The sequence below is a fragment of the Sylvia atricapilla genome, chromosome 3 (genome assembly GCF_009819655.1).
Source record: "Sylvia atricapilla isolate bSylAtr1 chromosome 3, bSylAtr1.pri, whole genome shotgun sequence".
Taxonomy (NCBI): domain Eukaryota; kingdom Metazoa; phylum Chordata; class Aves; order Passeriformes; family Sylviidae; genus Sylvia; species Sylvia atricapilla.
In genome coordinates this window covers 45,209,515-45,235,395 of record NC_089142.1, presented here as the reverse complement: position 1 = coordinate 45,235,395, position 25,881 = coordinate 45,209,515, and the positions used below count along the sequence as shown (strand labels likewise).

The 25,881-nt window shown below is 34.6% G+C and overlaps 1 protein-coding gene across 1 annotated transcript in view; it reads left to right on the top strand.

Moving 5' to 3' along the window:
* AK9 (adenylate kinase 9) overlaps positions 1–25,881 on the top strand; it is a 58,628-nt gene that overhangs the window by 19,634 nt on the left and 13,113 nt on the right. The window contains exons 14-26 of the mRNA XM_066315261.1: positions 108–240; positions 950–1,106; positions 3,647–3,770; positions 4,181–4,251; positions 13,673–13,879; positions 14,840–15,006; positions 15,940–16,152; positions 16,732–16,986; positions 20,575–20,693; positions 22,012–22,231; positions 23,456–23,518; positions 24,317–24,517; positions 25,411–25,629. Of these exons, the coding sequence (XP_066171358.1) occupies positions 108–240; positions 950–1,106; positions 3,647–3,770; positions 4,181–4,251; positions 13,673–13,879; positions 14,840–15,006; positions 15,940–16,152; positions 16,732–16,986; positions 20,575–20,693; positions 22,012–22,231; positions 23,456–23,518; positions 24,317–24,517; positions 25,411–25,629 (2,149 nt within the window). The remainder of the gene's footprint in view (positions 1–107; positions 241–949; positions 1,107–3,646; positions 3,771–4,180; positions 4,252–13,672; positions 13,880–14,839; positions 15,007–15,939; positions 16,153–16,731; positions 16,987–20,574; positions 20,694–22,011; positions 22,232–23,455; positions 23,519–24,316; positions 24,518–25,410; positions 25,630–25,881) is intronic.

The window sequence follows — 25,881 nt, the reverse complement described above, 5'->3', positions numbered from 1 at the left end:
AGAAATTGTGTACTGCTTAAAATGACTGCTGTGCTGGAGTTATGATTTAATGCTTTATTTGATTTCTAATTTCTCTGTGAAGTGCATTTAAAAAAATCTATGTTGTTAGGAATACCAGAGATAACTGCTGACCATCCAGAAGTTCAAGCCATGGTAGAAGAAGCCATGAAAAGTGCATCAATCCCTGAAGCTGTGTCACCTCAAGTATGTGCTGAAGTACTGGAGGGAGCTATTGCAGAGGTGAGAATACAAGTACTATGTAGCAAAGTACTTTTTACCTAAGAGCAACTTGTAACAGTTTATGCATTATCCATACATGTTCCTAACTTTTCCATTTGAGAGATCAGTTTCATTTATACCACATATCCCAAACCTTACATGGGATTGAGGAGATACTGTGGAAGATCATGAAAGACAAATGTGTTGAAGACTATTTCATAGTCCTTTATATATAATAAAAATGTGTATGCAGATGTATGCAGATTCACACACTTATACAGAAATGATTTCTGTCTTGCAAATTACTTGAGCTAAATTGTTAACAGCCAGGAGAATTATCTGAGACATCATTGCATGCTTCCTGTATTGTTACGTTTTTAGTCACTATTAAAGAGGTGAACACCAGATGTAAGAGTTTGAAAGGAATTGTTTATGAAGATTATCCAAGAATATTGAAATGTTTTAAATTTGTTCAGTGGTATGTAACTATTGAAATTGAGGTGTAAATTCTTTATAGGCAAGCTTAAAAATCACTATTACATTAGTCTCTTCTTGTTTAAAATGTTTTTAATTTAATTCGGACATATAAAGTTATAAACGTCTTATTTTATTGACCTGAAATGACAATAAGGGAAAAATCATAGCATTTATTGAATTTTGTATTTTGCAGTCTTTTTTGTACAGCTGACTTAAGTTTTTTTATATTCCTGAATGTGACATTTTCGAACAGCTTATGAAGACAAACAAAGACAGGTTTCCTGGTGCTTCAGAAAGAGGAGGGTGGGTAGTGGATAACTACCCTCTGTCAGAAGACCACTGGTCAGCTTTATCAAAGAAAGGACTTCTACCTGACACTGTTGTCTGTCTGAAGAATACACACAAAGATGGTTAGTAAATGCACCCTAATGCAACTTCATATTTTCTTTATCTTTTTCAGTGTTGATATCTGTATATAAAACATAATTATGAGAAAAACTAGTAGTTATGTCCCATTTAAGGGCTGTAGAGAAGGAATGATCAATCCAGTGAATCAACAAGAGTACCATGATTTCTTACAATTTGGAGTAAGGGAATTACACAGACTTTAAAACAGGAATTTTTTGCTATAACGGTAAAGAAAATTCCTCCTATTTTTAATCCATTTTCAATTTTCTCCTATTTACAACCAGTAGGAAATACCAATAGACTCCTGTAGTGTCAGATTTTTGTATTCTTTGGCTGGCTGGCTGGCCACCACCTTGTGATGTGGCTGTTGGTCACATTTCTCTGCCCTGGTTTTCCCATTTGCAAAGTCAGGTTAGAGGTATGAAATTTCTCAGCTTGAGAGAAAAGTCAAAAGGGGAAATATTTGTATGCAGGTGTATCCTGTTCTCTATTCTGGGATCAAAAAAAACCCCAACCCAGTAACTTCCCACCCAGATGAATACAATAGCTTAGTATCCATGAATTCAGAGTGAGAGATTTTTACTTTATTCTTTCAAGCCAAAAGGAAGGTTGGAAGCAGGCATCAATAACTGAACACATTCGTATACTGTTAAAAGTTTGTCTGTCAAATCATGTCTTCGTGGATTATGTCTGCTTGATTCCTACCACACCACAAGTTTGATTGACCTTTGGCAATGTTCAACCCAATCCATTTTTAAGGTCTTTCTGTGGCAAAAACTTCCACTGAAGAAAGGCATGATGGGTCTGTTCCCATACAGTTCAAGAAAACTCAGTAGATGCCCAACACTGGAGTTAGTCCAGAGATCTTTGTCTTTGAATATAAAAGTTAATCTGAGAAAATAAGATTACCCAGTTTACTCAGAAGAGATTTCTTATTTTAAAAAGCCCAAACTTTTCAGAAGTATGTCAACTGATCAGCAAATCATCCTCACAACTCAGGAATAGTACCTAAAATACTTAGTCGCGCAGCTTTGTGAAATTTTGCAACTGAAAGTGTTTCAGAGTGGCCAGAACTCATACACAGACTAAATAGTCACTGAAAATTTCTATGACAAAGTTCTAGATACAGTGTTTGTCAGAAAATCATATTTGCAGAAGCTGTCTTTCAAGACTTCATCTCAGACACTTTTGGAAAAAACCTAGGGGTAAATTGCATTTCCATGCTTCATCTTTGCTTCGCAGCCATTCCAAGCTTATTAAAATGTTCATGGACCTAGTTTCTGGGACACAGTGCATTGTCCTTTCATACAACCACAAAAAGCATCTTCCTGTAGTTGGCTCATGGTAATGAAATGTCACTACTGTGTGGTAAATAATAAATATTAGGAGTCTCTGGCCTGTACTGCAGAGAGAACACTGAGGTGAGAGAGATGCTTTCAGAATTATATTAAATTTCTCTTCACTTTTCAGTTTAATAAATAAGTGAATTAATTGGATAGAAGAAAAGTTTTAATCTAGATCAGATATTTCTGAAACACATAGTTCTTCATGACAACTACATTGAGACTGCTCTTTTTTTTTTTTTTTTTTTTTTTTTTTTTTTTTTTTTTTTTTTTTTTTTTTTTTTTTTTTTTGCAAAGGGAAGAATTTGTAGCAGAGGCTTTTAAATTAAGGCCTCTCTAGAACCTTCCTATTATGTGCTTCCTTCCTGCAATGTACACCTCTGCCATTTCCATCAGTTCTCAAAACCTAGCTCTGAAGTACTTGCTCTAATCTGAACAACCTATTTTATATTCTTGGTAGTATAAGAGTTTCACTAAAAAACATAACTTTTTGTTTATGGATACATTTCCTTGAATTTAGCTATTTTGTTTCACTTTATTCTTTTTATTTGCACAATTATGTTGACTCTTTACTTGATTTCCACTCGTTTTTGTCATTTAAATAATCATGCAGTTGTGAAGTTTACATTTTCACAGCATTTTAGTCATTGTTTGGTAAGCTGTTCCCTGTCCTAGTCTAAACTCATGTAAATCCACTGATGAAAGCAGGTTTAAGCCACACAGCCATATATAAATCTATTTGTCAAAGTAAATGAATCAGTAGAGTTCCTAGCAGGAACAGCATATTTTTCATTTCTGCCAACCAGCTGTAGTAGTAGAGGTATGCACATTATTTATATTTTTATTTGAATGTTTTTAATTTGTTTCTTCATAGCTTTTTTGTACACTTGCAAATAAAATAAATGTCAGTGTAACACATGATATATGAAAATATAAGACAAATAATTTCAGTTCTGTCTCCCTTTATATCCTTCGTAACTTTCCAATATCCCAGATTCAGTTTATTAGGTGATATAAATTGAAAAAAAAGCTCTAAAACTGTAGAAATCAGCAACAGAATAACATTTCAGTGATATAAATGCTTTTTGTTGACTTTAAAAGAAAGTTGCCTATAATTTATTAAATGGTATTCCTAACCCAATGACTTTAGTTTTATAAAGATGCATTGAAGTCATTACTGTCATGTCATTGTGCGGCAGGAGCCTGTATACTACGCAGAGCATACCTAGCAAGTAGGAATAAAAATAATTCTGAGATTTTGGAAAGACAAACAGATGAAGCAGAAAAAACAGATGAAACAGAAAAGATAGAAGATGATGCAAGGTAAAGTATTCCAAATATTTGAGTTTGTAAAATGAGCACAAGGAAATTCTACCCTCGTTTTGTGTTAAAGTGTGGTATTAGTGCATTTATCACATAAATTAACTAAAGCAGTACTCTAAGACTAGTTATGATGTATAGGAAATAATCCAGTATCTGTTATCTTTGAGGAATATTACATATGTATCAGTATATATGGTGGCAGTAAAATCTCCTTCTAAATGTTTTCTCATTATCCTTTCTTTAGTCCAATCTTTTAATGCAATGAGACTATAACATTTTAAATAATAAAAGATGTATATATTTTTTTTTTACAACTCAAATTATATTTCCACATCTTTGCATCTAATATATCTGCAACTTGCTTTGGTAATATTTGTAAAGGTCTTAAGATAAGAAACTTTTATTTACAGTGGAGGAGTGGAAGAAACACTGACATCAGAGGAAGATCAGTCTCCAGCTGCTGCTGAGGAGGAAGGTGAAAGTGCGTATCATTTGACTTCTGTTTTATCTATTTATATGTTTCAATTATTTAGTGGTTTGATTTTCCAGTTTTGATTTTCTTTTTGCATTCAGCATCTCGAGAAAAAAGACTTTTTGTTACTATCTTCACTGATATGGGCACTCAATTTCTCTGTGCCATTCCTCATGGATGTTACAGAATAGAGATGGTTTCCATTAAATCAGCCAGCACTGTTGAAATTTTCAATAAATCTAAAGGATTGGACTCTATCTCCTCTATCAACCTTTCTAAGTGGTTTATTAACTGTCTTGAAATTACTCATCAAAAAGTCTGTAGCTCTTTAAAAGTTACAAAACATTGCTGGAACTTAGTCAATAGTTAATGAAAAAAACACCAAATTGCCTGATTTTCTGGTCTTCCTCCAGTAATCTCAGCCTGAAGTAATTAAAAGGGAATGGAAATCAGTTCAGCAGTGGCTCTCTTAACATGCATTAGGAATTGCTCAATCTGATAGCAACACGCATTATGAATTGCTGAATCCAGAAGCCCAGTAGAGGTGAGGCTGCTGCAGCTCCATGTCCGTAGGACCATGCAATGAGTCTGAGCATGTATTCCCATTTCCCCTTTCATCCTCTTCTTACTCTGTTATCCATGCTAGTTCTTCTCCAGTCCACTTTAATCCTTCCTTCTCCTTGCCTTTGTTTCCTTCTCAGAAAAGCTTCCTGATATTATAAATCTCCCACAATCCCAAACTGCTTTTCCCTAGGCATCCCCTAATGAATCTCGTGCCCTGTAGGCAGTAATACACCTAAGCCAGAGACAGCTTCTCAGGATGACCCATCTCCATTGATTTCACACACAGACAATACCTTCATCATCATCTCCTAATGGCCATGAGTGATGTCTAGTCAAAGTTATATTTGTCATGATTAAGTTTTGGGAATTCATCCATCTGTCATTGTTTCTCCCCTCCTTTGTGCTTATGGAGATCAGTCTTTAACAATGTAACTTAACACCATAAAAAATAATGGATTTCTGAGTATTTCATGAGGTTCCTCCTCTGATAACAACATTAATAAAACATTTCGGGTAAAGATATTCTTACTTTGTTGTTTTCTGTATTGACAAAACCACTTTTTTTTTTTTTTTTTCCTGTAAAGATCCTACTGTTATATCAAAATTGTGTTATACTTAGTTTCCAGCAGAGAAAATATAATTGTCCTGGGCAGAAGTGAATAATCTGTGAGGAGTGAGATTTTGGCAGCAGACCAGCTGTTACATACAGGCTGGATTTTTGCACCTCAGATTCTCCCAGTTGGATTGAGGTTTAGAGTAAGTTCCAGTTAGTTTCAATCTTAATAGTCCGAAAAGCTGCAGGGTTTTATTTCCTTCTTAGCCTTCTTTAATCAGTGCCTAGTTTCTTAGAACAGTGTTTCTGCCTGATTTGGATCTGCTGTCACAACGAATTACTGTGCATAAGTATCTGTCTCTATGTTAAGAACTAGGTTGGGGACTTTGGAGTATTTTCTTTCTCTACTATGCAGTCTCAAGATTTCCCATTCATAGTCTAAGTTATCACCCAAGGCCAGAAGATGAAATTAAAAAATGAAAAGCATGAATTCTCACTCTCTTTTTTTTTTTTTTTTTTTTTTTTTTTTCTGATCAAGAGTCTTGGCTGCTATTACTGTCTTTCTTTCAAACATAACATACTAGTTTCTATATAAAATTAATATGGCCAAGCTTAAGTTCTGTATTATCAGTATGTCTCCCATACATTTTCTTTCCTGACCTAGTCTGGAAATGCCTGACCTAGTCTGGCATTTATTTTACATGTTTATACCAAGGCCTAAATTTTAAAGGTAGTGTAGGATAGACTGAATAAGATAGCATGTTTTTAATTTTTAATGAGGTAACATTACACCTACTCTGAAAAAAATACTGTAGCTTTCTAGTGTTCTTTAAATTGCATGTAAGCTTTTTTGAAAATCCACATTATAACTTTTTATACTTTCTAATAAAACACACAGCTTTTCTCAAAAGGGAAAGAATCCTATAGTATTAAATATAAAGGCTTATTTTTCATCTGGGTCTCAAATAACAAAGTTTATGGTAGTTTTGAATATCTAATTTTGATCTGAGTACATCAAAACAACATTTATTAATTATAGATGTGATAATGTGATGTGGTTTTAAGATGTATTAAGTCGTTTTTGAGAGAAAATCATGTTTTCCTACACCTACATTTTATTTCATTAATCAAACACTGACTCACCAAAACACTTCAGTCATGCTGCTCTTAGCCTGACATGGTTTTATTTCACATGTAGTGCCATCAGCACATTGACTGCAGCTTTTCTCCCATGTGATATGTCTTTACAACAATACAAATGAATGTTCGCAGTCCACATGTTCACAGTTTGTTGATTTTTTATAATATATTGCAGTTCTAATATAGAAAAATGATAGCTCAGAAAAGTACTCCAGATCCCAAATCATACCCCTGTGGTCTCTCATATATGGTGTCCTCTGGGAATGGCTCAAAGCTGCACCAGGGGAGGCTTAGATTGGGTGTCAGAAAGCGTTTCTTTGCTGAGAAGGTGGTCAAACACCAGAACAGGATTCCTAGAGATATGATTGATGTCCCAAACCTTAAACAGCATTTAAGAAACATTTAGGAAATGCCACTAGTAACATGTCTTTTAGTCAGCCCTGAATTGCTCATTTGATGAGCAGTAGGTGATCATTGTAAGTCCTTTCCAACTGAAACAGTTCTATTCTATTCTATTCTATTCTATTCTATTCTATTCTATTCTATTCTATTCTATTCTATTCTATTCTATTTCATTCTAGTCCATTCTATTCTATATAAATAGATGCACATTTTAATAATTACAATTATTGTAATGTTAGTGGAATCTGGGATTGCTTCAGCACTGAATACATTCAAGTTTATAATACTGTGTGTGTTTAAAAGGAAAAAAAATGGTTCCTGTAATGAACAAGGTACTTGCATGTGTCTTAATGAGAGTAAAAGTAATTGGAGAAGGAGACTTATTGTAAATCTAACAAATGTATCTAAGTGATTTAAGAAGCTAAGTTCAGTGCTGAAATGTCTGCTAAAAATATAGAAATCAATTTATGTGGTAACTCTTGCTTGTAATGTCTAGCTGAAAATTACAGCTTCACATATTTTTTTCATGTCCTTTGACACAAATATTCTGAGGTTTTTTTATCAGGAATTTCTTACTTTATTCAAGCATTTTTGCAGAAGCTTTGCATGAGTATGACTGTATTTATACTAGGAGACAGCTATATCAATTTGTGAGACTATATTTCCACTGTTGTAGAGGAGTTCTCAGCTTCAAACAGATCTGTGGGTTCACTCCAATTTTCCTGAAGTAATACTTGGCATTTTCTCTTCCTGCCACATTTCTGCCAGAGATTACTTCCTTTCTATTGCAAACTCAACTGGAGCACACATGCTTATGCCTCAGTAGCTCAGGCTGGTGTGTTTGTACAACCTCATCTTCACTGATACTTCTTCTGCTGCTCTTGCTATTTAGCCAGAAGTTCTTGGCAAAAATAAATCAGTAGCTGGGCTGATAATTCCAGATGTCACCTCTCATGCTTGTGCTTTCACAGCTGTTAAAATCAGTATTAGTTATAAACTCTTTAATATTGAATCCCAACTCTTTAATATTGATCTCCTTTCTCATTGCAGGTGGTGGAGGGTTGAATCAATATTCTTCTCTTAGGCTTTTATTCTGTGTTCTTGCTTTTTTATTTTTATCATCATGTTAAATTCAGTAAGGTATTTGAAACAACAACAGAAAAAAATAATTAAACCTGTTCATGTTTTTGCATTTCCTATTTAGTCTTTGAAGATAAATATTTTTTGGAATCAATTGTAGTTATAACATTTACCAGGCAGATGATGTGTGCTTAGTCCTACAGCCTCTAAATATATTTTCTTTGTTTTGCTTGACTGACTGGCATCCTGATTTGTGCTTTCCTCTACCTTTAACTGGAGGCTTTTCAGTGAGAGATTTTGGACAAAGGCAGTTTATTAAACTGGAGATGAGAGATTGCAAATTACTTGTACTGCAAACTTCAAAGCAAATTCTAGTGATATTACCTTCGCAGTTTGTTCAGTCTTTGAGCAAAGCTGCACGATCTTCAAAGCTTCTTTCTGGCGTCCTTCTTAAATCAGATGTGATAATTGCGTTTTAATACCTGTAATTCCTGCCTTTTAGGCAAAAAAAATTCAAAATTTAAAAACCAGAAAGGTTAAAAACAACTTCCTCAATTAAATCTCAAATACCTTCAGTTCTTAAATTCTTTTAGTATCTCATTCAGATAAATAAAAACAAAGGAATATCAGTGGAGAACAACTATGCAATATTTTGCAGAAGAAAAAAGAACAAAAGCCTATGATTAGAGCTATCACTCTTTCTGAAAGCTCTTCTCACTTTCTGAACATAATAAGAGAAGAGACACCCTCTTAATTTACTTCACTTAATGTCTGTCCATCTGTCCTCCTTGACCCTGTCCAGTACCAGTCTTGTAAATGAAAAAGAACCATAAGCTAATGGAAAGATATATGAAATCTTTTAACAGCTTTCTCTCAAAAACCATTTTGAAGGAAACTCATCTTTAATGGAGATGGTCTGCTTTAGTTTTTAAAATATACATTTTCGCTTTTATCTGCTAGAATTTTTAGAATATTTTAATGAACAAACCAGAAATAAATCAAATATAAACCATTTTATTTTAATATAAAGTTGTTAAATATACATATTTTATGCATTAGAAAGAATCAACTTTATACCTAAACCAAAGTTGTCTTTCCAAATAAAAAAATCAGTACATACAATATAGGTTTGTCTATTGAGTACATTTCACTGTAACTTGATGAAGATTATTTGGAAGTTTATAAGAAATGAAAAGTCTATAAACAAACTACAGTCTGTTTTGAAAAGACAACTGAAAATACATTCATAATGAAATACAGATCAGTTCCAAGAAATTGAAGGGTCACTGTTATCATATATTTTGTCTTTCTGTTTATTTTGATAGTTAAGCTCTAATGGAGAAGACATGCTGGCTTCTGGTGTGTCTGTGTCAGCTCTGGCAGGGTTTCAGTGAGGAGAAAAGAAGGATCTTTTCATCTTTTTTGAAGTTGCAATATGGACGGAGGGAAGAAAAAGTCACAGATACTAAGATATTAAAGGCTCTCTTTCTCCAACAATTCACTTAGAGAATGTGGGGGCAGAAAGCCTTCGAGGATTATTTGTCTCTATGGTAACTATGCTCAGTAAAAGCACAGAAGATGCAGAGCAAAAGAATATGAGAGATTGGCATGTAGGCTTTCCCAGTAAAAGCCCAGGATTTAAGGCTGGGGAAGATTGTTTCCTATTACCACTGTGATAAGGAAATTAAATTAAGAACAGTACTGTTAGGTAGAAGGCCACCTCCTTGGAGAGAAAGTTGTTTGCATTTTTACATAATTTATTTTTAAACCATTGCTGTCTTTTCATGTATTTTTCTTGACTATGTTTTTAATTTTTAAAAAATTATCTTCTCACCATAAATAACCTCTCCAAGCAGTGTTATTATAATTTATATCTAATGGCAAAGGTACAGCTGTCTTACTTGTTCCCTGAGACAAACTAAATGTCAGGGAGGCAACATTTTTTTCATAATAAGGTTCAAATACCTGAACCAAAACGAAATGAGGTTTGGGTTGTCTGATTTTTGGTCTGTCTCTTTTCACTGGGAATATAAACCTTTTTTCTTTTGTTACTTCTCCCCTCTTTCTAGGGGAAAGCTTCTCCAATTCACTTATACCTGGGTAACCTATTTACAAGCTCTATAAGTATGAAATAATTGCTGCTGGATATGTTTCCTTAAGCAACAAAAACTTCTGGATAGAGCTAGTCTGTTGGAATTATGTGTCTAAAGTAGCAAAACAAAGCTGGAACACACGCTGGTCCATCTTTTGTTAAATATGGCCTGTCAGGAGAGGTAACATGACTTGTAAGTGCCTCTGAGTTAAAGATTATGGGAACTACTCTATTAAGTGGATTCATTGCCATATTCAATATTCTGTCTCAGATGATGCCAAATCCTCATTTAAATCGCTTGTTTTGTCTGTATATTTCCAAAGTGTCATGACCTACTGAGAACTGAGAGGTTTTTAAAGGGCTGGACTGTAAGATGATCTGTTGAAAGCCAGATCCAGCCAGACCTCGTCCCATTTTCAACGTGTTATTGCTGTGAATAGAGCTGTGGTTCACAAGGCAGCACATGTGATTTCTGCAGTGTGACTGTGCCAGGGATAACATGTGCAAGCAGCAGTTAGTGTAACCCAGTTATTCATGTATCCTTTCCTTATTTTCTTAAAACCTGTGTTTCTAAGGGAGCCATCATTACATATTGCATTAGAGCTGCCCAAATTTAAACAGGTTTTACCTGGCTAAATCTCTGTCTCATTTGGAATATATCACTGCAGAATGCAACATAATGCACAACATCTTCTAATGTAACATTAAAAGGTATATTTATATTCCTATTTAGAATCATGGCAAAAATGTCATTGCAGGGTATATGTAATGACATATATAGAATGAATGTCTAGTTTAGTAAAATGCTAATATTTGTAAGCTTTTTCAAGGGAAAACCTTATTTCTAATTCAAGACCATTCAAGACTATTTGAAATCTGCAAGGTGTTTATCCTTAATGATATGCCCTTTTGCACTTTGATTCACTTTTAGATTAATAATCATATAAGAGGAAGGTTAGCCACTAAGGTGTCAGTCTAATAGTTGTGTTGGTCAAAGCTGAAAAAAAAATGGGTGGAGATGTGTTAAGGCTGACAAGGGTTCCTGGGCGGTGGGCAGGTAAGGGGAGCCCCAGGGGCCGGGTGGGGACAGCCAGACCCTGGGGGTGCCCTCAGGTCCCTGAGCCAGCACATGAATTGCTATAGAGAGCCCAACCTGCTTCAAAACTCAATTATGTTTATAGTTCAGGTTAATGGTGGTATTGAGAGAATAAAAGTTTCAATCTCAAAAATAGAAGAATAAAATTATTAAAAGCATCCTAATATTTAGAAATATAGCATATTTCTAGAGGGCTACACATAGTGACATAAACCCTTAAGAAGATGTAGACATTGCAGTACCCAAAACTCCCACACTACCTCTAAAGTGCCTGAGTTCATGTATGGACTGAAGAAATAAGCACAAGTAGCAAACTAGTAAGGGACCAACCTTAGTGGGCCATGAAGGAATTTCAAAAGAAGGTGTGTTAGATGTGTTCCTTGTTCTGAAGGCACTCACATATCCCAGCTGATATTGGCACTATGAGGCAATGCTTTAGTTGGTAGAATATGACACAAAAATTAGGCAGCATCTCTACTCTGACCATTAAGTTTCCATCTGTTTTCTTCCAAATCGTACTGGTACCTAATCACTGAAATACAGCTACATTGTACACTTTTTGCCTTTTGACTCTATTTTGGACAATTAAATGTGTAATTTGTAAATTTCTTCATTAGTCCACAAGAGGAGATTGAGAGATACTTGGTTCTGGGAAAAAAAAAATGTTTTCTTAATGAGAAAAATTGTAACAGGGCAATCTAACCCTTCATAAGCCAGAAAATTGTTTTTCTGTTTTTTTCAGACTGGGACAAACTCAAAATGAATGTTGCAGTGCTGCAGTTTGACAGAGGGAGCCTGCTTAATGCCAGAGAGAGACCATAAAGCATTTTCGGGTTTTAACATTTTGAGGTTTTGTATTTTAGAGGAAGTAGTCAAAGCTTTTTACATACAAGGCATTACAAAAGACTGTAATTTTCAGTAATACCTCTCATTTGTTCATGTAGGAAGTTACATAAGGAAGAACAGTAGTAATTCTCCTTTTTATGTAAAAAATCAGTAGATATTCATTGGAATAGGCTGAGCACGTTGTTACTTGTGTCAAAATCTGTTCTTGCTCTTTCAAACTAGACAGGAACAAACTAGACAAGACAGGAACAACAAGAGAAGGGGAAAATTTTGGTGATATAGAAAATCATTCCATCACTTATAAAATTTTTTCTTGTATCTTAATTTCTAGCAAGGAAAAACTACAGCATATGCTTTAAGTCCCAGCAAATTTAATATCTAATATCAGATCATTTAGGTCACTGCTCTCAATTGCTTTTCTGTTTGTTAGCTGACGTCACTTATTAACAGAACACAAAAGAAAAATTACAAGAAAAAAAACCACAGTCAGTGTTGAAAATCATGTGAGTGCAGAGAATGGGAATAGCAGCAACACCACCACATTGCTGCTGCCAGCAATGAGGTCTTTATGGTGTCATGGAGGCACTTGGGGTATCATCTTCTAGCTGACATAGGAGTCTATCTCAGGACTCAGGGTCTAACAATGTATGAACGGATAGTAATTGCAGCTCTACCTAGTTCCTAATTGGAACCTTTTTTAACGTGACAATATCAAGTTTTAAATTCCATATCTGTTGTCAATATTAAGTTTTAAAATCAACATCAGCTCTCAGTATCAAGTTCTTAATTCCATCTGTCTTCTTCAGCAAGAAGTTGTGGTGGAAGAAACTAACCCCTTGTTTACTTGTTTACAGAGTATGGCAACACATTTGGCATGGTTTTGTCATGTTTACAATGTGTAGTACCTGTGACTTTCTTATTTATATTAATGTATCCTTTCAGTCTCTAGCTTCTGTCTGTTTTCCCTGAGACAGTGTTAGGAAACAGGCTTGAACTGATCTTAAACAACAGACACTACAAATCTCTGGACGATTCATAGGAGATTAAAGTATTCTCTCTCTCTTAATTACTAAACCAGTGATTGTGTGCAGACATGGCTTCTTTAAAGCCAGAATTTCTTGTGAGAGTTTCTCAGTTCCACTATTTACGGAGGGAAGTAATGAAAAGATTTTTTTTACTTTATTTTCATTTATTTGTTCATTCAAATTTTTCCTATATTGGCATGAGGCATGACTATGTGGAGAGTCTGTCAAAAGCTGTTCATCATTAAATAATAATTTTTAGATTAATGTATTCTGTATTGTATTTCTTTGCAGAAACAGTCATATTTATTTTCAGTGCTGATTTAAATTAGCATGTGCAAATATAGTTCAGCAATTTGACCTCATTTCTATTCCTGGAGAAGCCTCAGTGTATAGAGTATCAACATAAATGAAGACAAAATGTCATACAAAGAAAAATGACAAAATACAATACTACGACAAAATGTCTTTGTGAATCAGTAATATAATAATTCATAATTATGGGGAGGAAGGAGCATTAAAAAGTATGCCCCTATATGTGAGCAATATGAAAAGAGTCCTAAAGCATAATGATAGCTTTTCAATGACAAACATTTTAGAGGAGCATTACCTATTTTACATTATTTGATTTTCAGAAATCATGCAACCTGAGTTTTCAGAGGATGGTTTTCCAGATACAGAAGAAATGGAAACAATTAAAGCAAAGATTGATCTTTTCATGAATGATTGGAAAGAAGTGGCATCAGAAATCAAGAAGTCATCTCCAGTTCAGGTTGTTGTCTTAGAGATTGCTGATCAAACACCAGAAAGTTTGCTTAATCAAACTGTGCTGGTTATGGAAAGTAAGTAATACTGTTTATGTAATTGGCACTTAAACTATCAAAAGGGATTTTGGATAGCTCGTGTGACAACTGTATAGGGAATAAGGTTATATTCAGTTTGCTAATATTGCTAATATAAAGAGGGTCATACTGTGTTCTCTGGGTCAGCTGAAAAGCACAATAGCAGACTTTTACCCACATCTAAGAGTGGGTAAAATGTATATATTTGAAATATGTATATAAAATATGGCTGTGCAAATAAGTGCATAATAGCTCCCTAAACATTCTGAAAGCACATTTCCATAGTTACTTTTTCTATCTGTGCATGCTAGGATACTGGTTTGAGAAATGGACAGATAGTGAAGGTTCACTAGTGTACAATATTCATTGGGTTAGTGAGACTTTTGGAGTGTGTAATAATCTAACCTAACCACCTCCACAGACTGTATTTAAAAACTGAATTTTACATTTTTTTTAATTAATAATTCTTCAGCATATTACATTTCTTTGTTTGTGTGGTCTTGTAGAACTTTGAGCACTGGATAAATAATACTATGTTTTTCCTATTATCTACATATCAAGTGTTTTTATTAACCAAAACATCTATTGTGCTGGCTCTATAATAGACTAAAAATTGATTGATGATTCTTCCCAACAAGTAACAGGAAAAAAAAAAGTTGCAGATAGTAATGGTACTATTCTGCATGTGTTTGTGTAATAGTTTTGTAATACAAGTTCCCATTGAAAATATCAATTTACTTCAACCAAAAACAACCTGTAGAATTTCCATTTTTGGAGGAGACAAAATACTGATTTCCACATCTAGGGAGGACATTTTGTTCTGTGAGTAGAAAAAATGCAAGATACAGTTGGCATTATTTTCTTCTGTGTATGTACTTAGTTTTATGGACAAAGAAAATATATTCTGGTATAGTCAAAGGAGAACTATTGAAAAAGAAAAAAGATAACTAACCTTTTCAGAACCTTTTAAATATTATGGCTGGGAATTATCTGACGAAGACTTAGAGGAGGAAGCACAAGATGTGGCTGCTGAAGAGGAAAATGAGGAAGAGAAAGAGGAAGAGGATGAGGAAGGTGAAGGTGAAGAAGAGGAAGGGGAAGGGGAAGAAGGGGAAGAAGAAGAAGAAGTAAGCATGCCAGCTTTATCTATTTATGCTTTTATTATAACTCCTTTATTTTCAGTTTGAACATAACCTCAGAGAAGTCAAGTTTTGCTTGACCCTGATGTTGTTTGATCCAGTTGAAGCCATCTTACAGAATAAATATTAGCATGTCCTTCAATTTGAATACAGTTCTGTGTTGTGGCCAAGAGTAGTTTTACTACAGCAAGAAGTTCAAATACCCCCATGATAATAGAGAGAATGACTGAAAATTGTGTTTGTTGCCAGATGGCATGGAGCAGTTTTATTAAAGAAACAAATGTGAACTTTGATTTCTGTCAGCTAGCAATGATTCCATGAGCCATCTTGGAAACATCAGAAGATGCAGAGTCCTCTTCCATTTCAGCTATTGATAATTTTCACACAGCCACTTTAATGAAATGAGAGGTCTAGCTTTCCCTTTCTATTTTCATCCTATATTGGAAGATTCCCATCCCCAAACTTAACAGTACAGGATATTCATAGACTGTACTAGAACATTATTGAATAGATATTTTAGAAATTAACTTAACTGGATAAGTAATCTGACTTCATAACACCAACTCTCAGTATTTTCTGAAGAGATCTACATTTAAACAGAAAATCAGTTTCAAGAACACAGTTGGAAAAGATTTTATCATAGATACTTCTACCCTAATTTTGGTCCTCAATGGCTAACTATTATATTAGTGATATTTTGAATTTAATTATTTTCTCAGTTATTCTCATGGACAGTTTGTTTTCTGACTCAGAATCTAAAAAGTGTGTATATTATAGACTTATTTTCAGCATACAAACTGTTCTGGGAATACCATCCTCATTCAATCCTCAGTTAATGTATTTGGCTTTTTTTAATCTGATCTACTTAATCTGAGTAACTTCCTGAATTCTAAGAGTTCTTTAAAATTTTCATATTTTCAGGATGAAGAAGCAATTATGCAAAAGAAAAGGCTCATGGGAGACACAAAACATTTTTGTCCAGTCAGTCTGAAAGAGAACTTTGTCCTCTACCCTGGACTCCAGGAACATGCAGCTAAATATAAAGAAAAGATTTATTACTTTTCAACTTCTGAGTACAGAGATAAATTTTTGAAGAACCCTGAGGAGTATGTGGCTCACAATGAACCACTACAAGTGAGAATCTTAAAAATTATTTAATGCAGAGAATAGCAGATCAAAATAACTATTTTCCATTCCCATTTAGATTTGTTTATTATTGCTGATTTTTTTCCTAGGTAACAATATATTAGGCAAGTCCTTGAAGCAAATAAAACACATGGCTTCCCTAGTGATTTTGTAATGTAAATTTAAATTAACACATTGAATGTGTTAATATGCAAATACAGTGGAAAAGAGAGGAAGATTATAAAGGCTTACAATAATCTCAAAATATGTTTAACAAATGACACATTGGGGGTTTTGTGGGATTTTTTGTAACTTGAAAAAGGGCAAAAAACGGAGAATTTACTAGAATTGTCTAATGAATTTTCATTTTTACCTGCTGATAGTAGGGTAATATATTTGGTGTTTCCAGAGAGAGCAGGTAGTTTAGTTAGAACAGCAATATAAAGTCTGGAAAAATTGAAATACAAAATTATGTGACTGTGTTTGATGGAATTTTTATAATGGTATTTTTGAAGTGAAAAACAATAGGGGGTGGGTGCACTGTACACTCCAAAATGCTACAGAATATTCCATTTTTTTTCCCTATAGGCTCCTCCTTTACGGGTGTGTTTACTTGGGATTCATGGAGCAGGTAAAACTACTTGTGCACGACAGATAGCAGACAAATTAGGCATTTTCCATATTCAGTTTGAGGAATATCTACAGGAATTGATTTTACCCAAAACTAAAAGGAAAGTTGGGTCCTCTTTTGATGAAGATCAGGAAGATGACGATAAAATACCAGCGGAACTGGAAGAGTTCTCTCAGCCCATTACTAAAACTGAAACAGCAAAAAGAAAACAGGTAATAATAATCTTCTATACATCCATACACAAAATAACCATTTTCAGACTAGAAATTTCCTATAAAATTGTAAAATTTTTAAAATTATTTTAAATATTAGATGAAATTTGGAAATTATAATCCTTGACTACATTTTCTTTTAAGTATCACAAATATTCTAGAAAATATTTTCATGATTTATATACATTTTTTTTCTAAATAGTAGAGATAGATGCTAAATGGCCAATGGAAGACTAACTGAAGGGAAAAAAAGGTCTAGGTCAGAATAATAATGGGAAGGCAAGGTTTCCTTTAATGGTTTATAATATGCAGATTCACTCAAGTGCGTGTGTTCCAATTGCACAGGACTTTAAAAATGTTCCCCAGGTGTGCTCTTTACACTCCCTTGGAGCAAAAGGATAGACTGCCTCTACCAGTCCTTTGGTCTGATCATCCCTCATAAAAAATATTCAGCCTTAATAACAGGGGAAGGTAGTATTTTTTAAATGCAATAGGTTTCTTAACCTGGATTTTAATGTTTCTTTGCCTGTTGGCAGCAGTTTCAAACCACAAAAATAAAACAACTCTTGGGTATCATAAAATATGTCTTGTAGTTCAACTAAAAAACTGTTTCAAATAGCTCTATGTTCATGATACTGGTAGAATAATTAATTAATTATAATTTTCAGAAAATTTGTTCTTTTTCTTAATCAGATTGACTGCTGGCTTAAAATCCTTATAAATATACGTTCTAAACCCCATCTCTTATAGGATGCCATTTCTCTGAGGAAGAAACTTTTACATAAAGGTTTACTGGGGAGAGTATTTTCTTCTATTAAGCAGTGATCTGTTGGGAGAAAAACAAAAATCCACAAAGTTTTAATGCAAATGATTTCTTTAGATAGCAATGGATATGATAAAAGCCATTCATTATGTGGAGAATTCTCAACATAAGTCCACAAAATATAAATCAATAAAAAATGTATAGTAAATCTATCTCTCACAAAACAGGAATAAGGATTTACCCAACACTCAAAGGTTCAGGAAGAAATATGTTTCTGCATCACATTTTAAGAGCCCTTTTTTTTAGTGTGTCCTCCTGCTACCTGCCAAGTTCCCTCAAGTTACTAGTCATCAAAGATCTTCTTCATCAAAGGTATTTCCTACTGCAGGATTAAGGAAGCATGCAGGAGAGGCAGCAGGCTACAAAGCAGGAGGCATACAGAAACAATACTCAGGCACAGTATTAGGAAGATAAGCACTCAGTGGAAGTGGAAACTAGTGAGGGATCGGAAGGGTTGCAAGAAGAACTTCTTTTACTGCAGCACAACAGCAGTAAAAGATCTAGAAAATATGATTCTAACACTGAAACATGGTCTTTGCAAGTACAGTCTAATCTTTGGCCCAGAGGGCTCTGTGTCAAATAGGTAAAAAATGGGACTGTGCAAAACCAGAATATGATAAAATTTGGGATCATTTATGTAAACTGGACAGATACAGGTCAATGGGGTGCACAGGTGCTGATAGAGCTGCCAAAGGTACATTCAAGACCACTACTATCCTGAGCAGTAGAGCAGCTCGCTGATAACTGGAAGGTAGTGTTCTGATGAAATAATACAAGATCAGGAAATATTGGAAGCAAATGCTTCAAGATGGATGGAATACAGATCAAAATCATGGATGTCAGAACAAAAATCCAGGTTTTCATCAAAATGAAAGAGGAGGTTCTTTTGAGAGTCAGTTTACAACTTGGTCATCACAGCTGAAAATACAGCAAATGTTTCTGACACTCATGGCTGTGGCTGGCTCTTACTTAATGTTATTTTTTTGGCATCACTACATGTCTTACACCAAGGTATTTCTGTTAGGATTTTTCTCTCATCATCTGTGTATCTGCTGGGAAACCACTTTCTACAACAGTATTTTTTCCCCATACTTCTTGTAAAGTGCTTCATCTGATGACATGACCTCAGCACAGCTCATACAATTTCAGTTCAGTTTAGAACCCCATTCACTGGTCCTGGCACAAAACTCTAGAGGATAATTTCCAAGGCTGTAGAGTTCCCAGGCATTTCTCTGAATATGAATACCACTGGACTGTCGGACTAATATTTTTCACTGACTCACCACCTCTGCAAAATTTCATTAAATTCTGTTTTATCATTCTTTTTCACTTTGGCACAAAACAGTAGAAGTTTATCTATCTAAGCTTAAGGTCAGCTGTAATATTCAAAGTAAAACCACTAAAGGCAAACAAAAATATACCATGCAGTCTGGAAAGTTCAGCAAAAAGATATCATCCTGGTTGTTTTAGCACCACATCATTGACAGGTCTTGGAGGGGCAGCCTTGTCCTTCAAATCACTCTGTGGGGTGTTCTCTTTTTTCTACCTGGAATATACATCTCGTGCTTCTTTTCTTTTATCAGATATAAACACCATTCCTACCTCTCTTAAGCAGTGGTAATGCCAGTGATACGTTTTTATATGTGTTTTACTATTTCCCTCCCACTTTACATATTTCTTTCAAGATGCCTCTGTCTTGCAAATCTGGCTACCACTTTGTCTACTTAGGCATATTCTGTCATACAAACATCTTTTAACACATATACTGTGTCAGGCACTAGAGAAAATATTACTCATACACACTACATTAGACCTGTAACTTCCAGCATGTCCTCAAGGCTTTTTGGCTACATTATCAGAATAGATGTCAGGCATAGGAATTCTTATTCAGATATGTCCTTTTGATATCAGACATGTATGTTTTGATTCTGACACGTTTTGATATATGAAATATGTAAACTAATTCAGAACCACTAATGTATATATCATCATTTCATTTTTTTTACCACTGTCTTTGTCAGGAAGCCATTCTCTGAGAAGTGCATCTCCAACCATATCAATCTCACAGAGTTACATATTCTGGAAAAACTCAAGAGTTTTCCACAAGAATTGAGTAGTTTGATTTGGTGTTTGAACACTCAGCATTTGACTAGTCATTAATACTACTACTGTTGTATATCACAGTGCTATCTGTCTGGTATCTGTTCTTCGGCCTATATACCATAACCTTACATAGCCTTCTTCAACATATTTTTTTTTAATCCATCCAAATATAATAGTTGCTTTCAAAAAGTGAAAAAACATTCTGGTGAAGTGCAGGTAGTCTTCCAGCATGGGAACATGTATAGCCAAGTGCAAAACTGCTTGTAGACAATTAGGAGAAACTGTGCTCTTTTCAGCTTCTATTCCTCTGAATTGAGTTTATGTATAATTAAATACTTAACAGTTGTGCTTGATTTTAGGTTTCATTAGAACTCATATAGCAGCAATTGCCCTAATTTTAGGGAATTGCCTAAAACGTCTAATGTGGTACAATGCAATGTGGCAAATGAGTTTGTTTCTGCTGGTTTAAGTCAAATGAAGACAGTACCCTATTTAGCCAAAAACAATAAATGTATCAAGTAGATACTTCTTTCTGGTTTTGTTTGGTTGATTTGGGATTTTTTTAGGTTTTTTGTTGGGGTTTTTTTGTTTGTTTGTGGTTTTGTTTGGTGGTTTTTGTTTTGTTTTGTTTTTCATTTTTTGTGGATTTTCTTTACATAAAGGAAGTGAAATTAACTGATGAGGAAGAGGCAATCAAAGCAAATCTAATGGCTAACACGGAACTACCTCCAGAAGTCCTTGATAAGATAGTTCCTGACTGGTGGAAGAAGGAGCCGTTCCGGTAAGTGTAATTAGACTCTCTCTTCCTTTAATTTTAGGAAGTATATCATCCATTGTGTCCACAATTGTAAATAACTGTGGCAAGAGATCAGTTCAAGACTCTTGAACTTGTTATGAGTAATGACCTACCTGGCAGTCTTGGTTTTCTTGTACTGTTTTAATTGATATTTTGACAGTAATACCATGTTTCATATGCTGCACACAGGATTGGACAAAAGTATGGCACACCTGAATTGGATTAAATCTCCTAAATGGCTGGGTAGTTTTCATGGGCTTGCAGGATAGATACAAAACCAAACCTTTTATATTTTTATATAATTTTTGTCCTGACTACAGATTGGGGACAATGGTTCTCTACAGAGTGCAGAACCAGGGGGATCAGTTCTAGGAAAAAAAGAATGCACCAAGACAAAAACTTACCCAGCATTATGTATAATGTTGTAATATTATATTGTGTTAGATTAAATTCTATTGTATTATATCACATCACAATGCATTGCACTACTAAAATATACTATGTTGTACTCTTCCCCACAGCATCCAGGGCTACCTGTTCTTCCCTCCACTTCTTCTAGCTTCTTTAGTTTTCTGCAATTTTACAGTGTATCCTATTTAAGTCTAAAGTAATAGATATAAATATTAGCTTCTTATTATCACAGCATTCATCCTTACATAACTACTCATCTAATTCAAAATTGTAAGAGGTCCAATAAGCCTTGGAGCTTTTCAGGTGTAACTGACTTGTTTTTAACATTTGCAGGAAGAGAAATATAAGTCCCACTGAGTGGCAAATTTCTCATCCTATACAACAGAAGAAACATAAATTTTTAGACACAAGCTTTCTTTGCAAGTTGTTACCGGAAAAGTGTTTGGAGCACCTTCTGTTTTTTGAGACCAGTGCTTAAGAAGTATTGTTTTTAGAGTCACACAAGCAAATCTGAGGACACAATTAGTTTTGGTTTTTTAAAGTTCCTTTAAAATATTTAGGCATTGCAAATTAAAATCTCAGAAGAAATTAATTTGTAAGTACACTAATTACAATACACAGGAAAATAGCAGTTTTACATTGTCAAAAGATACTAGCTGAAAGTATTTTTTAAATTTTACTCCTAACATTCTCATGGGTTAACACAGTTTTGTTTTCAGCTAAAGAGGAACTAAACTTTATGTTTGCAAATATGAAACCCCTACACATATGCATTTAATATGGGAAAGTTTGTGGTGAGGGATTTTTTTTTTTTTTTCGAACTAGTTACATGTTCACTGTGTTGCACTTTAAACTACACTGTGTAATGGTAAATACCTTATTTTCTAATTAGATCCACAGGCTTTATACTGGATGGCTTCCCTCGTACTTCAGATGAAGCCAGTTATTTGTCAGAACAAGGACTCTGTCCTGATGTTGTAGTTTATATTCAAGTAGAAGAAGATGACATTCTTAACCGTCTTTTTCCTCCACGTCTAAAAAAATGGAAAGACAAACGGCATAAAAAAAAGGAATATAAAAAGAAGCTGAAGGAACTAAAAGCAAAAAAAATGGTAAGTTTTCAGCCCTATTCCATTTTTTTTGTCGTTTCTACAGGAGAGGTTCGAATACAGATTCTGAAACTCCCAAAGCTGTGAAGAGCACACAGAGTAATAGATATTGGAGCCAGGAGACACAGTCCTATACATTCACAGCATTCCTAGGCTTACCATAGGAACCAAAAATAATTGAGGGCTGCTTTCCTCTTCTATGCAATTAATGCATGCAGGAATTTGGACATCTCGCAGCCCAAAAGAAAAGTAGCTGTGCTGCCAGATAAATGGCAGTCCTGGAAAGTCTGGGAGAAAAGGCAAGTCACTGGAGGGAGGGAATATGGTGATAAGAAACCCAAATAGACAGTTCACGCACTGTAGTATTGTTACATCCCAGATTCCCTGAGCGCATGCTGTTGAGTTGATCAGCATCTCCCATAGGCTGACTTCACTACTATATGGGGAGTGTGTATGTGTTCCCAACTCTGATACTCTGCACAGGAATGTAATAACTCTAAGCCATTCTCATTCTCAGTAAATTCTCAGTACTGTTGCAGCTGCTCTGTGTCCCATTCAAATGAAGCGTGCCTGTTGTTGAACAGGTTACAAATTGGTTGAGGTAACCTGAAGCCTCCCTGCAGACATTTACAGTTGGCACATGTAAATGTTTCTATAAAAGTAAGATAAAGTACTCAGTTTCTATAAAAGTAAGATAAAGTACTTAATATGTAATATCAGAAAAGATCTGAGCCTAATTACTACAGAGCAGTTGATATGTGGGAAGTTAGAACAACTAAATTTGGGACAAGACTCATACAATACCGTTAATATCCCTAAGCAGTCAAAAGGAACACCACACATTTACTACCTTATCTAGTTACCCCTTTACCAAATGTTTATAGGTGGCAGAAACCACCTGTAAATTGAGAAACTGTACTCTACCAATAAACCTATTAGTATATTTTCAGTGTAATAAGAATCACAGTCTTTTTTTCCTCCAATATTAATCTCAGAAATTGCCAAATTAGTTTTTCTAAAATATACTTACAAGTTTGCCTAGTAGAGAGGTATATCTGGTCTGCAACATTTCAAACTCTAGGTAGTATTTTTTAACATTAGAACCACCTGTAACAGAATTTTAAGGTGGAAAGAACAGTGTTTATTATAGGTTACATTAGCAATTTTCAGAGGGGAGCTTTTATTAGGAAGTATCATCAGTCTTTTACATCTTCTTTTCACTAATAGATTGAGAAGATTATCAGAAGAAGGGAAGAACTTCTAGCAGAGCGACAAAAAAAAAAGCAAGAGGTAAGAAAACAACCTAATAAGACAGTTTTTAAATAGAAGTGTTTGCATTCATACCACAGAAATTTCTAGAGCTTTTACTCACAGACTTCAGGACAATGCAGAACAGTAAAATTATGATAGACTGCAGAAAATTATTTCTGACTTTCAAAGGTAATTTTATATTATGTTTGAATTCCTTTAGAAACTATGGATTCATGAAGACTAAAACTACTTGAAAAGAATTCTCCACATGTGCTTCAATTCAGGAAAATACTTATGAATGTGTTAATGTATCTAATTTGTAAAGCGTAAGAGTAGCCCCACTAATTGAAATTAAGCATGTGCCTTTCAGTACACTCTCAAATCCATGGTTAATCCAGAATAGGACTATACAAGCATTTCTGCCCAAAGTCAATTACATAATATATTTATAAATGCATTCATGTACTACTTGACTGCTCATGATATTCTGTCAGCTACACTTTCATCAAACACAATTGTTTGTCCCATCAAACTACAATACCATGTATGAAAAAAAACCACTCCTCTTACAAAACTGCAGTGCAGCTCCTCAGGTTTTTAAAGTACTCTTGGAATTGGTATGATGCTTCACTATGTGCACTATGCAATACTGCTGTATTTTCTTCTGAAATAAGATTCTAGAATTTACTAGATTTATGCATATGATAAAGGATATTCCAAAATGAGGGTTTGTTGAGCTAATGGCTTTTTTAATTTAAAAGGAGACAGGAAGACCGTATGTTCCTTCAAAATATCTGTATCAGAGACATGAAACAGCAAAATATTTTGTCTTTATAGGCTTTAGCGAATAAGGATAATGATGAAGCTACTGAGGAGGAGGAGAATGAAGATATTGAAGCTATACTTGCAGAAGAGTTTGCAGAAGAAGAGGAAGAACCAGAAGAAGAAGAAGAAAGCGAAGAAGATGCTGTTGAGCGCATGCAAAATGAAATTTTAGAGAAGTTTGAATCAGAAGTAGAAATATTACAAAGCATGCAGGTACTGATACTACTGCTTATCTTGTTAAATTATAGGATCACATGAAGAAGAATTTCCGTATTTTTCACATTTAAACATTATAGTGCCTAAATAACCATGCTGCTGTACTCATTATCTAAGAATAGGAGCAAGATGAAGACTGTACTGAGAAGGTATAGACTTTAAAGAGTATACAATTTATATTACTAATACAGTAGAGGAAAAAAAGGAGAAGCTTTTGGGTAGATCTATCCAGTCTTGGTGTCATTTCGTTTTTGATAGGTCAGTTGACAAAGGCAACTAGCCTAGACAGTTGTGTCTGTATGAACAGTATTTCAAAATAATTTTTGAGGCAAAATCTTACTAGACAGCTCTATTTTTTTAATACAGTTCCTAGTTGTCAGTGAAGAAACCAAATGTAAGGAAAAATCCAGATCTAATCTCGATTTAGATGCCAGGTGTTTGGCACCATTCCCACACCTAGTGATATAATTTTCTTGAAATCAGTGCAATTGCCTATGGCGAGGTAACCTCATCCAACACCAGATATCTGCATGGCTAATGCCACATCTAAGGCAGTCGGTAGATTGGTAACATTTGTTTATTATCTACTAAGTAAGTATCTCACTTCAGAAAGAAACTAATCATGATTTAGAAGCAGCTCTATCCACTGACCAGGGAGGAGGTTTACAAAACCAGATAATAACACAATATTGTAGCAGTGTGACACCTAATATAGAAGTTTAAACTTCAGTGGGCAGAAAGACCAATTCCCATCAAACTTTGCTGATTTATGTTGACTGAGAAGATGCTTAGGAAACCCTGGATAGTTCACAGAAAATCTTGCCATGAGTCTTCATTAAAAACCTGATTGCATTTATGATTCTAATATTTCATTATGTTTTCATAACCAGGAAGAACTTGAAAAGTTATTAATACCAGCAATTGAGATCAATGGAGGACGGAAGCCTCGCATCGTGTGCTACCAAATTTACAGCAAGCTGCAATCTCTGGTGGAAAACCGCAGGAGCATTTTTGAGAAATGTTACCCAATAAGTTTGCCACTTGCACAGAAGATGCTATTTTTCTCTTATAAATTCCTAAGTTCTTTTGGTCAGTGGGACCCAATCAAGGTAATGTTCTTAAATGACTGAAGAATGTTTTTCAAGAGCTGACACTTTTTAAAAATGTATTTCACATTAGCAAGATGTTATCAGACTGTAGCAACTAATAACAGAAATATTCAATGAAAACTACATTAATGAATCAAAACTACACCACTGAATATACAAAAAAAAATACAGTAAGCATTAATAATAATAGGTGTTGGTCTTTTTAGTGTTGCAGCCAATTTAAGGCTGAGAGGCATTTAGTAAAATTTGTTA